This window comes from Grampus griseus (genome assembly GCF_964374135.1).
Source record: "Grampus griseus genome assembly, chromosome: 18".
Lineage (NCBI taxonomy): Eukaryota > Metazoa > Chordata > Mammalia > Artiodactyla > Delphinidae > Grampus > Grampus griseus.
Genome location: NC_139012.1, coordinates 63,393,842 through 63,410,122, shown reverse-complemented (window position 1 = coordinate 63,410,122; position 16,281 = coordinate 63,393,842). Strand labels below are relative to the sequence as shown.

General features: G+C 43.9%; 1 protein-coding gene across 4 annotated transcripts in view; it reads right to left on the bottom strand.

Annotated features, from left to right (window-relative positions):
- RNASEH2B (ribonuclease H2 subunit B) overlaps positions 1 to 15,709 on the bottom strand; it is an 81,311-nt gene extending 65,602 nt beyond the window's left edge. For all 4 annotated transcript variants that reach the window (XM_082675789.1, XM_082675790.1, XM_082675788.1 and 1 more), the window contains exon 1: positions 15,389 to 15,709. In XM_082675789.1, coding sequence (XP_082531915.1) covers positions 15,389 to 15,452 — 64 coding nt within the window. In that variant the 5' untranslated portion in view covers positions 15,453 to 15,709. The remainder of the gene's footprint in view (positions 1 to 15,388) is intronic.
- Positions 15,710 to 16,281: the final 572 nt, after the last annotated feature.

Here is a 16,281-nt window from a genome sequence, read left to right as displayed (position 1 = left end):
GGGAGCTGGAAGACAGGTCAAATAGGGACAATGCTCTGGGAATGGGACTTTTTTTTGAGGAGCCCCAAACATGGCCTGCCCATCCAGTGGTTGCAAGCCTGCTGGTTTTCAAGGTTACGGTAGATCTGAGCAAAGGGAGATGGGAGCAGTTCAAGTTGCAATGCCACAAACCTTGCTCAGTGAGATTCAGCAGTTTTTCTTGAATAAACACTCCTCGGATTGTTGGAAGCCTTTGGCTAATTTCAAGAGTTCTGAAAAAGTTGATTTTGGACATCTTTGCCAATGTTTTCACTGCTTTTACGGAGGAGTGGATCTACCGCCATCAGATTTTGAAGACTTAGTATGAAAAAATAACTCATATTGTTATAATACTTCTAATATATCCCTTAGTTGATAGTTTTGTGTGTGTCCCTTAAGCACACAAAATTACTTTTGACTATAAGCTAAAGGCTCTGTCAAAGATAGACAGTTTAGGGCTTCCCTGGTGGCGCAGTGGTTGAGAGCCCGCCTGCCGATGCAAGGGACACGGGTTCGTGCCCCGGTCTGGGAAGATCCCACATGCCGCGGAGCGGCTGGGCCCGTGAGCTATGGCCACTGAGCCTGTGCGTCCGGAGCCTGTGCTCCGCAATGGGAGAGGCCACAACAGTGAGAGGCCTGCGTACCGCAAAAAAAAAAAAAAAAAAAGATAGTTTAAAATTTTTCATTTAAATTTGGAAAATCCTGGGTTATCCCATGGGCTAGCTCCTCACCCACCAAGCTTGGAAGCTCCATCGTTTTTCTAACTTTTACCTGCAACATCAGCACAGCTGAAGGATAGGTAAATTAATTAGGGAAGCAAAAAATATCTGCTTTTAGAATAATGGGAAAGAATCAGAAAAGTAGGATTGGGACTGTAAAGAAGGGTTTTCTTCTATAAACCTATTTTTAACTGATACCTATTTCTTTGTCATGTCAGCATAGAAAGAACACAAGATCTGAAGTCAGACAGATCCATAATCCATTCCCAGCTCCTCTTCTTACTCAGTAGTGTAACCTTGGGCAAGATATTCAACCTCTCATGCCTCACTTATTTCATTTACAAAACGGGCATAGTAATTATTTTACAGGTTTTTGTTAGGCTTAAATAAATGTGAAAGTGGCTAGAACATGCAATAAGCACTCAATTAAGAACCAGTGTCCTTGCTCTTAACTATGTGGAAACATTAAGAATGTGCTGGGAATATTAAGATCAAAATATAAAAGTCAAGAATTCCAAGCACAGAACTACCAAAGGGCCTAACAATTAGCTTTCCAGGAGCAGACTAAATTAGGACCAGTATGGGAACACCTCGGAGATACTGTGGGTTCAGTTCTAGACCACTGCAATAAAGCTTATATCGCAATAAAGCGAGTCACAAGAACTTTTGGTTTCCCAGTGTGTACATAAAAGTTATGTTTATACTATAGTGTAGTCTGTTAAGTGTGTAATAGCATTATGCTTAAAAAAAAGTACATCTTAATTTAAAAATTTTGCTAAAAAATGCTATCATTGGATCTTTCAGTGAGTCGTAATCTTGCAGTAGTAACAACAACAAAGATCACACTGATCAACATAACAAATACAGTCATAATGAAAAAGTTTGAAATATTCTAAGAATTACCAAATGTGACACAGAGACATGAAGTGAACAAATGCTGTTGGAGAAATGTCGCCAGTGGACTTACCCAACGCAGAGTTGCCACAACCTGTCAATCTGTAAAAACATGCAGTATCTGTGAAGTGCAATAAAGCAAAGCGCAATAAAATTATGCCTGTGTATTCTTTTTAAGAAGCCAGAACACAATGCATTTTATGTGCAAAAATTAGGATAACATATAGTAAAGTACCCAGCAGTTTCTGGCACATGGAATATGCTCGATAAATGTTACACGAATGTGTTGTTTGATTTTTAGAACAAGCTCAGTAAGAAATGATAAAAGCAAGTTTTTATGTTCAAGGAGCCAAACTTCATTTATATGGAAAATTTACTCATGTGAAACACCGTCTTTTAAAACCATGCTGAACAAAGTAAGACTTCACATTTCATCGTTTAAAGAGTAAGCTTTACACTTTCTTTTTTTGACTGTTTTCTCTTACATAAGAGATGACATAAGCCATGCTGGCTAAAAGAGTATTTTACAAAAACAGAAAAAAATCAGACAAATCAGAAGCAGGTCCTCAGTCTCTTTCGGCATTTCAGATTCAATAATATCTTAAACTTCCAATTATCTCAAGCCCTGCCTCTTGAGTTGATGTCTAACCAATTCCACACAGTTTTCTTATGGTCTCTGCCTTCTCTATAAAGATCCAATTTTATGTCCCACTGGTCACCACAAACTCTAGCGGCAAATCTTCCATCTGTTTACCATCCTGATCTAAATACCTCAACAGAAAGGAAACTCTGATTGCTACTTTCCTGACATTTGAACTTTAAAGAAAATATACCCATGACAAAGAGACAACTGTGTCCAGTGAATGTAAAATAACAAATAAAAGCTAATATGTATGCAGCATTTACTGTATACCAGACATTATATATATATATAAGGTATGTGTATATATATATATATACACGTATATATTCATCAGATTATATGTATATATAATCCTCATATAATCCTTGTAATATCTCTATGAGGTAGGTACCATTTTAACTCCCAGTTTTGTAGATGATAAATTTGCCTAAAGTTAGGAAACCTGTCCAAGGTCACAGAGCTATTCAGCTATACACAGAGCCAAGATTTAAATCAGGCAACAAACATTTTAAACTATGACACTTTAGAGAACCCCTTTTTTTTCTCCCGTTGCGGAGCACAGGCTCCGGACGCGCAGGCTCAGCGGCCATGGCTCACAGGCCCAGCCGCTCCACGACATGTGGGATCTTCCCGGACCAGGGCACGAACCCGTGTCCCCTGCATCAGCAGGCGGACTCTCAACCACTGCGCCACCAGGGAAGCCCTAGAGAATCTCTTAATCTGAAGTCCCATCCTTCCTTCTTAACTCAGGAAACAAAACTGTGGCTGTGAAGCACAATAATTATCTTGGTATAACTGTTCTCCTATGACACAACATCTCAAACTCATCTGTCCCCCTCCTGTCCTGTCCTCCTCAGAGGCTTCTTTCTCATCAGTTGCCCCACTCCAATCCAGCCAGTACCCCCCAAGTGTCAGGGGTGCAGCAGAAGGAAGAGAAGGAGGGGGAGCTAAGGAAAGTGAGAAAGAGAAAAGGAAAGGATCAAAAAATAGATAAAAGAAGGATGAGAGAAATTTGTTGTGGGATACAAGAAACATCTGGTGATAAAAACAGATAAAGTCAAGTTTGACCAATGGAAAAAAAAGGAAACTGATGTTATTAGCGATTACAATACCCTATGCACAGCTGCATATATCCTCTGCCCCCAATTATCTATGACATCTTAATGCTTAAAAATTAGAGTGCACAGCACATTATCAATGCATAGACTTAAACATTCAGTATGTTTGAAAAGTTACTCGTGAAGTATTGTACAAGCCAAAATGGAACATTATTTTTCATCTGCAGAGTATACAGTATGGGGTGTTGTACACTTGATATGAAGTTATTTATCAACTAGTTTTTAAACTTGGCAGCTCGTTCTTATCCCTCTCTTGGTTAAGACAAGTTTCTTCATATCATTTAAAGTTCAAAGACACGAGACAGGAGAGAGAGAGAGCCACCTTTTTGCCAAGTGTTCTTATGACTTGGAAGCAATGGGCATTTGTTCGTGACCCTGTCCGATTTTTGGCACATAGCAGATAAGCTCTGAGAAACACACACCCCCTGTTAAACGGAGAAGAAAGAACAGACATCAAAGCACCACTCATTTTATTTTTAGATACCATATCAAGGCTATTCAGGTTTCTTATGAAGATCCAATAGGAAAAAAAAAAAGAGAGAGAGAGAGATTATCACTCTCACACTCATGCAATATGCCCTAAACAGGTCCCAGTTCATTTTCTTTAGACTTCAGCCATTAGAATATATTCAGACCCACTGGTTCCCTTCTGCCTGATTGGCAGAGATACCTCCTTGGGAACGCTTTGCTAGGACACAAATACGATGCATGCAAGACAAATCAGCATAATTTCCAAGTTACTTGCCGCTTCCAGGAATGCTAATTTCAGTAATAACTATATGCCTTCCTTTCCCAAGATGTTAGTACTGCCATCAAAGAGATCTGGGTCATTTTCCTGGCTTTGAAGCTCTCAGCTTCCTCAAACACTACAGGAGGCAAACCAAGAAAAGCTAGAGTGGCATGCAATAGAAAAAGAATTTCCAAGTACCGGGTTCCTCTAAGAATATCTTTTCATTTTGAAGTTTTGAAGAAAATGGCCTTTGCCAAGACCATAGAAGATAAAATCTCCATTCTTTTAGGGCTGACCTATCAATGGCCACATTTCTAGGAATGGCTTGTGCACTGAAGAAGAAACTGATGCAGAACTTCAAGTTTGTAGCCAACTCAAAGCCACAAAGAACAGCAACATATAGAGATGGAGCCGAGGCCTTGAGACATCCGGGAAGCAGGAAAATTCTGGTGAGATAGAAAGGACCTGACTGGGACGTCCAATGACAATGGCACTGGCTCATGGAGAGGAGGTGTGCCTTGTTCCTGGTCATCAAACTGACAACAGAGGACACCCAGCCCTCCTGTCCTCCCACCTCTCCCACAGGGGCAAGGACCATCATCGGCCAGCAGAGTGGCCTTGCGCACAGAGCAGGGGCCCTGGAGGACGCAGGAGAGCTGACAGTCTTTGCCACTTAATTCCTGTTGAGTGTTGGGCAGATTATTTGACTTCTCTGAGTCTTGTAAAATGGTGATAATAAAGCTTGTGTTGCCTACTTCCCATGGTCACTGTGAGGGTCAAATACAATAACACACAATATCATCAGAGTGTATTACAATGGTATAAGAGATGGAAGATACGGGCCTAGGAGACAGGTTTCCTAAAAATTATATAAACCTTGGCAAAGGAAGGAGAGTATAAGTTATAGCCAAACCCAATTCTCCATACAATAAACCTCTGCCATATCTCTATGCCATTCAAAGACCACCAATTAACATGAAACTCAGAATGCTGGACTGAGACAGGCTGGGTGACGTGGCTGAGGCTCCTGGCCGGAGCGGGTCTCACTGGAGAGGGAGGGCAGTGGTCGGCTCTTGTGCTGTCCATCCTGCACCTTTTCCTTCCTCTGGACAAAACACTCCCTACCCTCAGCGCCCTCTGCCATCGCTCTCTCCCACCTGTAATGGTAGTGGAGCTCACCCCTCCCTGGCTACAGCTCACAGTGGGTAGAGGCTAGGGTTACAAGTGATCTCAGGGGCTGGTCAGAAGCCTGTCTTGAAAACCGTAAACAAAAAACTAAGAAAAGAGGGGTCGCTTCTCCCAGCAGACACCAGGAGGCTTGGGGCTTGGGTGTAGGGTGTATGCAGCCTGTTTTATAGGAATCGGAAGAAGTTGATTTGAGACAAGGAAGTTAACACTGAGAGAGGCAGAAACCCTGGACCTCCTGGTACTGCAATGCCCTATTCCAGAGGTCTCTGAGCTCTCCACCAGCCCGCCACCCTGCCCCCAACACAGCCGGCCCTTCTTAGGAACACGTGGCCCTGCTAAGGAAGTCCTGAAGAAGCATCAGTCACACTTTCTAATACACAATCAGGATGCATTGGCCCCACACTAAAGAAAGAGTAATTACCATACTAAGGTAGACTCATGGTCCGTTCAAACTGGCATCCTATTTATGGCAAACACACCAAGGTCGTTTGCAGAAAACCATGCTTGTCTTCAAAAATTCAAGCTCAAATGGCTTTCAAAACATCCTGGCCAGGCTGTATGTTCACTATGGTTCTGTGAATTTATCTTCACCCCTCCTGCATCTGATTGTATTTTCAGTCTTTATCCACTCCTCAAGATAATCCAAGGCCAATATCACTGATGAACATAGATGCAAAAATCCTCAATAAAATACTACGAAACAAATCCAACAGCATATTAAAAGGATCATACACTATGATCAAGTGGGCTTTACCCCAGGAAGGCAAGGATTCTTCAATATATGCAAATCAATCAGTGGGATACACCATATTAACAAACTGAAGGATAAAAACTATATGGTAATCTCAACAGATGCAGAAAAAACTTTCAACAAAATTCAAGACCCATTTATAATAAAAACTCTCTAGAAAGTGGGCAAAGAGGGAAACTACCTCAACATAATAAAGGCCATATATGACAAGCCTGCAGCCAACATCGTTCCTAATGGTGAAAAACTGACACCATTTCCTCTAATATCAGGAACACTACAAGGTTGCCCACTCTCACCACTATTACTCAACATAGTTTTGGAAGTTTTCGTCACAACAATCAGAGAAGAAAAAGAAATAAAAGGAATCCAAATCAGAAAAGAAGTAAAACTGTCACTGTTTGCAGATGACATGATACTATACATAGAGAATCCTAAAGATGCCACCGAAAACTACTAGAACTAATCTATGAATTTGGTAGCATAGCAGAATACAAAATTAATGCACAGAAATCTCTTGCATTCCTATATACTAACAACGAAAAACCTGAAAGAGAAATTAAGGAAACACTCCCATTTACCATTACAACAAAAAGAATAAAATACCTAGGAATAAACCTACCTAAGGAGACAAAAGACCTGTATGCAGAACACTATAAGACACTGATGAAAGAAATTAAAGATGATACAAACAGATGGATACCATGTTCTTGGATTGGAAGAAAATGACTATACTACCCAAAGCAATCTACAGATTCAATGCAATCCCTATCAAACTACCAATGGCATTTTTCACAGAACTAGAACAAAAATTTCACAATTTGTATGGAAACACAAAAGACCCCAAATAGCCAAAGTGATCCTGAGAAAGAAAAACGGAGGGTTTCCCTGGTGGCGCAGTGGTTGAAAGTCCACCAGCCGATGCAGGGGATGTGGGTTCGTGCCCCGGTCCGGGAAGATCCCACATGCCACAGAGCGGCTAGGCCCGTGAGCCACGACCACTGAGTCTGCGCGTCCGGAGCCTGTGCTCCACAATGGGAGAGGCCACAACAGTGAGAGGCCCGCGTACCACAAAAAAAAGAAAAAACAGAGCTGGAGGAATCAGGCTCCCTGACTTCAGACTACACTACAAAGCTACAGTTATCAAGACAGTATGGTACTGGAACAAAAACAGAAATATAGATCAGTGGAACAGAATAGAAAGCCCAGAGATAAATCCACGCACATATGGTCATCTTATCTTTGATAAAGACGGCAAGAATATAAAATGGAGGAAAGACACCCTCTTTAGTAAGTGGTGCTGGGAAAACTGGACAGCTACATGTAAAAGAATGAAATTAGAACACTCCCTAACCCCATACACAAAAATAAACTCAAAATGGATTAAAGACCTAAATGTAAGGCCAGACACTATAAAACTCTCAGAGGAAAACACAGGCAGGACACTCTATGACACAGATCACAGCAAGATCCTTTTTGACCCACCTCCTAGAGAGATGGAAATAAAGACAAAAATAAACAAGTGGGACCTAATGAAACTTAAAAGCTTTTGCACAGCAAAGGAAACCATAATCAAGACGAAAAGACAACCCTCAGAATGGGAGAAAATATTTGCAAATGAAGCAACTGACAAAGGATTAATCTCCAAAATATACAAGCAGATCATGCAGCTCAATATCAAAAAAACAAACAACGCAGTGCAAAAATGGGCGGAAGGCCTAAATAGACATTTCTCCAAAGAAGATACACAGATTGCCAACAAACACATGAAAGAATGCTCAACATCACTAATCATTACAGAAATGCAAAACAAAACTACAATGAGGTATCATCTCACACCAGTGAGAATGGCCATCATCAAAAAATCTACAAACAATAAATGCTGGAGGGGGTGTGGAGAAAAGGGAATGCTCTTGCACTGTTGATGGGAATGTAAATTGGTACAGCCACTACGGAGAACAGTATGGAGGTTCCTTAAAAAGCTAAAAGTAGAACTATCATATGACCCAGCAATCCCACTACTGGGCATATACCCTGAGAAAACATAATTGAAAAAGAGACATGTACCGCAATGTTCACTGCAGCACTATTTACAATAGCCAGGACATGGAAGCAACCTAAATGTCCATCGACAGATGAATGGTTAAAGAAGATGTGGCACATATATACAATGGAATATTACTCAGCCATAAAAAGAAATGAAATTGAGTTATTTGTAGTGAGGTGGATGGATCCAGAGTCTGTCATACAGAGTGAAGTAAATCAGAAAGAGAAAAACAGGGGCTTTCCTGGTGGCGAAGTGGTTGGGAGTCCGCCTGCCGATGCAGGGGATGCGGGTTCGTGCCCCGGTCCGGGAGGATCCCACGTGCCACGGAGCGGCTGGGCCCGTGAGCCATGGCCGCTGAGGCTGTGCGTCCGGAGCCTGTGCTCCGCAACGGGAGAGGCCGCAGCAATGAGAGGCCCGCGTACCGCAAAAAAAAAAAAAAAAAAAAAAGGGGAAAAGAAAAACAAATACCGTATGCTAACACATATATATGGAATCTAAAAAAAATATGGTTCTGATGAACGTAGGGGCAGGCCAGGAATAAAGACGCAGACGTATGGAATGGACTTGAGGACACGGGGAGGGGGAAGGGTAAGCTGGGACGAAGTGAGAGAGTGGCACTGACTTACATACACGACCAAATGTAAAATAGATAGCTAGTGGGAAGCAGCCGCATAGCACAGAGAGATCAGCTCGGTGCTTTGTGACCACCTGGAGGGGTAGGATAGTGAGGGTGGGCGGGAGACGCAAGAGGGAAGGGATATGGGGATATATGTATATGTATAGCTGATTCACTTTGTTATACAGCAGAAACTAACACAACATTGTAAAGCAATTATACTCCAATAAAGATATTAAAAAAAAAAGATAATCCATTTCAAGTATGTACTGCCTGCTCTGTGAAGCAATACTTCTTATTTGGTATATTTGTTATAAGTAAACTCATAACAAGCCTCTTCAGTGCTCAAAATACGACCTACAGATTCTTTGTCAGCTTTATTCATGTCACTGTCTGAGTTTCTGTCTTTATCAAAATTAAAAGAAAAAAATTTCAGCCCCCTAGCTCCCCATTAAATCAGTCTAACCATCTTTTCCTAATTCTATGTAGAACTATAGTAAACAGAACCAGACAGTACTCTTGTGTAACCTCAGCGTCCCTGAGTGTTTTAGTCAGTGTTCCCTCAAATAAGAAGTAAGAGTAAATAGTGAAATAAAGGCAGAAATAGAAAAATGAGAAAAAATTTAAGAACACTGGAATTCATTCTATGATACATACAACACAAAAAGCCTGGAAAAAATATTTCCAAAATTGTTATTTTTCAGTGGCAGGATGATGGACAAATTCTTTTCTTCTGTATATTTTTCTGCATTACTAAAATTTCTACACTGGGTACGTACTACTGCTCTAATAAAAAAAGTTAATGAAAAAAAAAACCACTGGGAAAAAAACGTGTAAGTGAAGAGTTAGATGGTCAGAACTGAAGTTAAAAGAGCAACTGACGATGGAAGAGAGTCTTGCCAAATGTTGTGAGGACTTCAGGCCCTCGCAGGGAAATCAGCTCTGGCTGGGGAGCCCTCAGCCAGCCTGGATTCTAGCAGTTCCAGAGACAGGTAAGGAAACAGGCTCAGAGCATATCGGACCCTTTCACCATTGAGCTCACTCCACTTTAGCGAACAGTCATACCTAGAACAGAAAGGCACTTTCAAAGATATTTTAAAAACAAATATAAAGGACCTCTGAAGGCTGGAAGGCCTAGGTGGCATGCTTGCTTTCAGAGGCACCAGGCAAGGTTGGGTTCTGAAGCTTAAGGCCAATGAGCCCACCAATGAGGAGCTAACGGGGGCCACCCGGGGAGAACGTGCCTGGATCCTCCCCAGCTTCTGGCAGGTACTGGGCGTCCAATACATACATACTCATATAAAAATGACAGTGAACTGAATAACGACGATGAAATGTGTAGGTGGTCTAAGAGGTACCACTAACTTGCACACTAACGGGGAGAGGCCCAGAAGGAAGGCTTCCTGGAAGAGGTGACACTTGCACTGGGTTTAAAAGATAAGTACGTAGTTGCCAAGCAGAGAACGTGGGAAAGAGTGGATAGGGGTCCAGGCAGACACAAAGTCATGCGCACTCAAAGAAAGAGAAGTTATGCAACCTCAATATCGCTAAGTATTTTAGTGGGTGTTCCAATAAATACGTAGTAAGAATAGATAGTAAAATAAAGGCAGAAATAGAAAAAAGAACACTGGAATTCACTTTGTGATACATACAAATGTCTTAGCTTCATGGAAACTAAAGTTGATGGAAATGGAAAGGGAAGAAAAAGGACAGCGTGAGCAAAGACAATGGCTGCAGGGAGAAACAGAATGTGAGCCATTTATTCTTTTAGCAAATGTTTACTGAATGCCTGCTCTGTCCCAGGCCAGGGAGGCTAAAAGCTTGGGGTGCAAGAGAGAGCGTATGTGTAATTCAAACCAACAGACAACAACCCCGTGAGACCGGTACTGTTCTCCCCACTGCAGAGATGAGGAAATCGAGGCTTTACAATGAGCATGCAATCTGTCCAAGGACACAGAGCTCATAAATAGCATAAATCTAGTTTTAGGTGTGTTTTATTACAGCCAGGCTTTCAAGAACACTGTTGTTTGTTTGTTTCTTAACAGCATGGTTAAAGCTCAGAGGATACGGGGAAAACCCATTCAGTCCCTATTCCGCAATTGAAGTGGAAAAAAAATCATGAACATTTCTTACTCTCCTTTTATGAATTTTTTTCTGCCCTGGAGGATAAATATGTGGGAGTCATGAGTTCTGACTTATAAACGTCCAGGGGCCTTTTGGAACAATTACTAGCATGACAAGATCAGGCTCTGGAAACAGCCCAGTTATACCAATTGGCAACCGATTAAGTCCATCCACTTCAGAATGTGCTCGGATAGCAAGGGGAGCAGATCCAGTGAGTGGCCATCTGAGAAAGGTCAGTCGGGTTCCCTCCAAAAACGTTTCATAAAGACAAAGCCAGATTCAGGATTTGTGTGGAAAATGTTAAATACACTCTGTGCTGGAAAACTCAAAGACTCCCTAACGGCTGACAGCCTGCAGGAGACTATTCAGTAAATGACAAATCTACCAAGAAGCTGAGCTGAATGATTCAGAAGTTGTCTAAAGTCAGCACTTGAATCCTCCAGGTTCCCTATCTCTGGCCAAGTTAATGCAGGTTCCTCCCTGGTGAAAAAGCTCTTCTGAAAGTAGGGAAGCTTTCAGCCCACGAGGTATATTTCTAAACACAAACATACATACAAGCAAACACTGTTGACAAAGAACAAAATACTTGCTTCTTCTTCTGAGACTAACCACATGCCCTCAGGTAAAAGAGGAAAAAAGTTTTATTTTTTTTTTAGGGTCATTGAAAAGTCATTTGGGTCTATAGTAATTCTTCCTTTGCCACATACTCTAAACTTCTACTTTTCAAACAAGACGTGTTTCTTGTGGGCTTATTAAAAAGCTACAAGTCTCTAATCAGAAATAACATAAATTTTCTCCATTATTAAATAGGAAATTAGTTTTTCCTTTTAAATTTGATTTCTTTTTTAATCCTTTAATTAGAATACAGTTCTAAAGCTTGCAGTTATACAAATCTATTTTTGTGTTCCTTTTGGAGAGACAAATATGACATTTTATGGTGATTATCATGGCACCTCACATAAAAGGGTCATTACTGTATTTGGAATGTCTAAGGTAGGCAGGCAGGCCTGGGATTATCTCCCAAAGGGTACCCCTTCCTCTACCCCCCAGAAATTGGCATTACTTATGCTATCTTGGGGGAAAAAATAACAAAGAGAAATACTCTTCCTAAGATACTTTTAAATGTGTATTTTCATAAAATGAAGGGGAATAAGTTTATTGCAAAACTTGTCTACAGTTGAAGATGTGATCTGAATTCCAGTTTGACCTGGAGGCTCTTTAATCAGGGGGCTGACTGGGGGATGATTTCAGCCTAAGTGGATCCTGAGATCATTTCTGTCTTTCCCTTTTTCCTCAAGTAACATTAGGGTTTCCCAATGCTTTAACATTTCCTTGGAGATGGCTAAGTAACAGAGTTCAGCCACAGAAGCATATAACACAGTCTTCTCTCCTACATTCAGTGAATCTGTTCCCGCTGGCCTCTCACGCTGGCATCCACTCCAACTTATTAGGACTGACAAGCGTACAAAACTTGGACTAGAGAAAAATATTAAAAATATAACTTAAACATTTACTTTTAGGGCAGCAAAGAGAGATGGAAACTTCTACCTTATTCCAAAAAGTTGAGATGTTCACGGTCTCTTACAGTAACCAAAGCTGCGAATAGGCTAGTATTCCAGGGAGTGTGGGAGAAACGTTTGAGATCATCCCAAAGTGCAAGGAATGCTTACCCTGCTGAAACGGAAGGCAGCTCTATCTCCACTGGCCTATGAAAATCAAGGCTACGTCCGACCACCTCCAAGTATCCCTTCCAAGTTTCAGCTTTTGTTTTTCTGAGATATTTGACTTTTCCAGACAAACTGAAAACGAGTGGCAGAGAGACCTCTGTTACTATATAATACAGCCCTATGGTAGGGTATAGTCTCCATCTCTTAAATGCATAACTTACTGGGGATGACTTCCCATAGGCTGGAAGAAACAACAAATACATCTGTGAAGATGGGCCTCATACCCTGTACTTACATGCACTCCCCTGACCATGGAAATTCTGACCCGCCAGAAAGACAGCTAAATCTGAGGCTGGCTGTTCCCATCTCCCAATCCAGCTCCCTAGGGCTGGTCCTACTTCAGTGGTTCCTAGTGGTGTCCTCTGACCAGCAGCACCAGCAGCACTGGGCGGGGTGGGGGGGGGACTTGTTAGAAATGCACATTCTCAGGGCCCCCACCCCAGACCTACTGAATCAGAGACTCTGGGGATGGGGCCCAGCTCCCCAGATGACTGATGCCCTCAAGATTGAGAAGCATAGTTGCACAGCAGTTAACTATCAGACCACCAGCGTTTCTACACCCAGGGCCTGCAGATGGCAGTAAAGTCCAGCTAGAAGAATTACAGGCACTAGAAGCTCAAGTTCTAAGTCCTACAGAACCAGCCTGCCTGACCACACTGTTCTTCTTTAACAGTTCCTTAACAGCTGGCTCAGCCTCCTCCAATGAGTTGGAAGGTCACAATTCAACTCAGCTGTGAACAGGAACTAGTCTGAAATTCTTCTCGCCACCTGACAGTAGACATATTAAACCAACAGTTATCAGAGATGCGATCAATATTAAATGATCTTAAAGGTTTTTGTGTTTAATACGGTGAGGATACAGACATACTTTAAGAATGAAAATTTCAATACTGATTAAATAGAACAAGATAAGAAATTCAAATTATTCTCAGCCATTGTGTGTATCTGAATAAAAATAATGCGCTTGATTCTGAATGAGTTCCCACCGTTAAAATCTCATTGAATTGATGTGACAACAGTGAGAAGAGATGTTTTCTACTGTAAAGCATGTATCAGGTAGCCCTTTACTAGATTTTGTGAAAACCCTGAATTTTGCACTAACTTTTCCTATACAAACTACAAACATCTCTAGTGAGGATATGGAGCAACGGGAACTCTCACAAACAGCTGGGAGTATATATCAGTACAAGCACTTTGGAAAACCGTTGAGCAGAGTCTACCAAAGCTGACCATACAATATCCAGAACCGGCAATTCCACTCCTGGGTCTATACTGCAGAGAAATGAGCGCTTCCATCTACCAAAAGCCTCATAAAAGAGTGTTCTTAGAAGTGTAACTCGTAATAGTTACAAACGGGAAATAATCCGAACATCCACCCACAGTAGTGGAGATAAATATTATGAATATGCATACAATAAAATACACCCAGCAAAGAAAACACAAACCAACCAACAAACGAGACTACTGCTCCACAGAATATGGGTGGACCTCAGCTGAGTAAACGATGCCAGGTACAAAGTTAACACACACTTATCCAAACAGGCAGAACAAATTTCTGGTGACAGAGGTCAGCATAGAGGTTACTGAGGCTATCTACCAACAGGCAAGAGGAGCTCACTGGAAAAGTTCTAGGTCTTGACCTGGGGAATGGTTACAGGGATGTATACATATGAAAAGTTCATTGAGTTGCACACTTAAAACTGGTACACGTTATGTATGGTACACTTCTTTATAAAGGGACGAAAAGTTAAACATGCACAACATAGTCTTGACAGGTGGTCATGTAACTATTTTCAATATCCATCATAAAAATCTAGGTTACTGGGGGACTATATAGTTATCAGAGTATCATTTACTGCAAAAATACTGTAATTGCTAAGCTAAATATCAAAGTTACATAAAGAAAACAATCGGTTTTCCTTATAGCCAATGTTATGCCGTCAAATCAATGTTTCATCCTATGAAAAGGCCAAACCTTTCTGTCTTGCACTCCCTGGTTCTAAACTCCATTTACTCTGCCATCTTATGCCATCATAGGTGGCAACTGATGTCCATCATCCCAAGCCCCAGCAGACCCTGGATGTGGTCATCATCCCGGGGGAGGCTGAAAATACTGGCTCCAGCATTCCTGTCATTAGCTACTTGCCTGAACCTCTCTGAACCACCCCTGTCCTAACCCCTGCCACCATCCAGCTCCCCTCCTGCCTCACAAACCAAGGCCTGTCCCAGGGCTGGGATCCTGTTAAGACAGCGCAGCCTCCAGGCCAATGTGGACCTACTGGATCCTAGGTTCCGATCCAGTAGGACTCAGCCGCCAAGCCAGCTGTCGAGTGGGGGATTCCTAATTACACCCCAAGAGCAGACACCTCCAGGACTCGGGGCCCTGAACCCGCACTGCTTTCCCCCCACCTGGGCCGCTCCCTCCAGCCCACCCGATGGATCCACAAAGGACCAGAACGGGGAAAATCCGCTTGGTCGGTTTCTGCGCTTCCTGCTGAGGTTTTGAAAAGCGGAGCTGCTGACACTCGTAACCAAAATGAGGAACCACGTGTTCCGCGAGGCACTCGGGTCCCGCCCGCGCGGCCGAGGGGCGCGCAGGGCCTGTTCCGGCTGCGCCTCGGCTCTGCGCTGACCCGTGAACACTCTGGGGTGCGCGCTCAGGGGCCGCGGGCCAGAGGGGGCGCGCCCCGCCGCCGCCGAGAACCCGCCCGGGAGCCGCCCCAGCCGCTGTTTGGCGCGCTCTAGCGCCGGGCCGCCCGGGGCCGGAGGCCCGGCCTTGGCCGGGCGCGCCGCCGTCCCGGGACAGGCGTGTTTACCTGGGACTAGGAACACGTGCTGCCGGGCGCTAGCCCCTTCTCCGCAGTCCACGCCTGCCGCCATGCCGCCCGTTCGGTTCCGGCGGCCGCAGGCCTCTGAGCCCTGGGAGGGCGGGCTCAGCGTGAGCCCGGTGGCAAATGGCGGGAGAAGGGTCGATTCCTGGGAGCGCGGCGCGCGGAGGGACTGGCAGGGCCCGGAGGGCGGCCAGCGGGGCGAATTTCGTTTCGTTTCCGGAGCCCGCCAGCGGTCCCGGTTAAGCTTTTAAACTGAGCGCCAGGCCCAGGCCGCCGGCCCACTGGCGCGTCGCCTGCCGGCGCGGAAGGGTCACGGCCTCTCCCCTCCGCGGCTCGGCCAATGGTAGGTGCTCACCCGCGGCGCCCAGTGACGCGGCGCGGGGGGCGGCGACCCAGGTTGGCGGCGACGGCGGCGTCGGCGGCGGCGGCGTCGGCGGCGGCGGCGTCGGCGGCGGGCGGGGTGGTCTCAGTCTCGGGGCGCCCGGTCAACGCGCCCAGCGGCCGTCCGCCCAGGGACTCCCCACCCTGCGGAGAGCGGGCCGAGGCCGAGTCTCTGCGGAGAGGGGCTCCCGGAGGGATGACGCCTACCACCTCTGAGGGCTGGCGGACTCGCGCACACTTAGCGGGAGGAAAAGCGTGGAGCAAATCCACGTTAAAGACAACAGCTATCACATCGGAATCCTAATGCCACCGTTCCTTGTCAACGTTTCTTTATATCATTTGCATTCTGCGTTGGAATTAATGTCAGAATCTGGTGTGCTTTGTGATTCATAACAAAATGCATGTAAAGCGGTCCTCAAATTGGGGTTAGTCCTCATTACTAAAAAGAGGGGCACAGTTTGAGGCTCAAAACGTGCATTTGTTGTTTTGGAAGACAT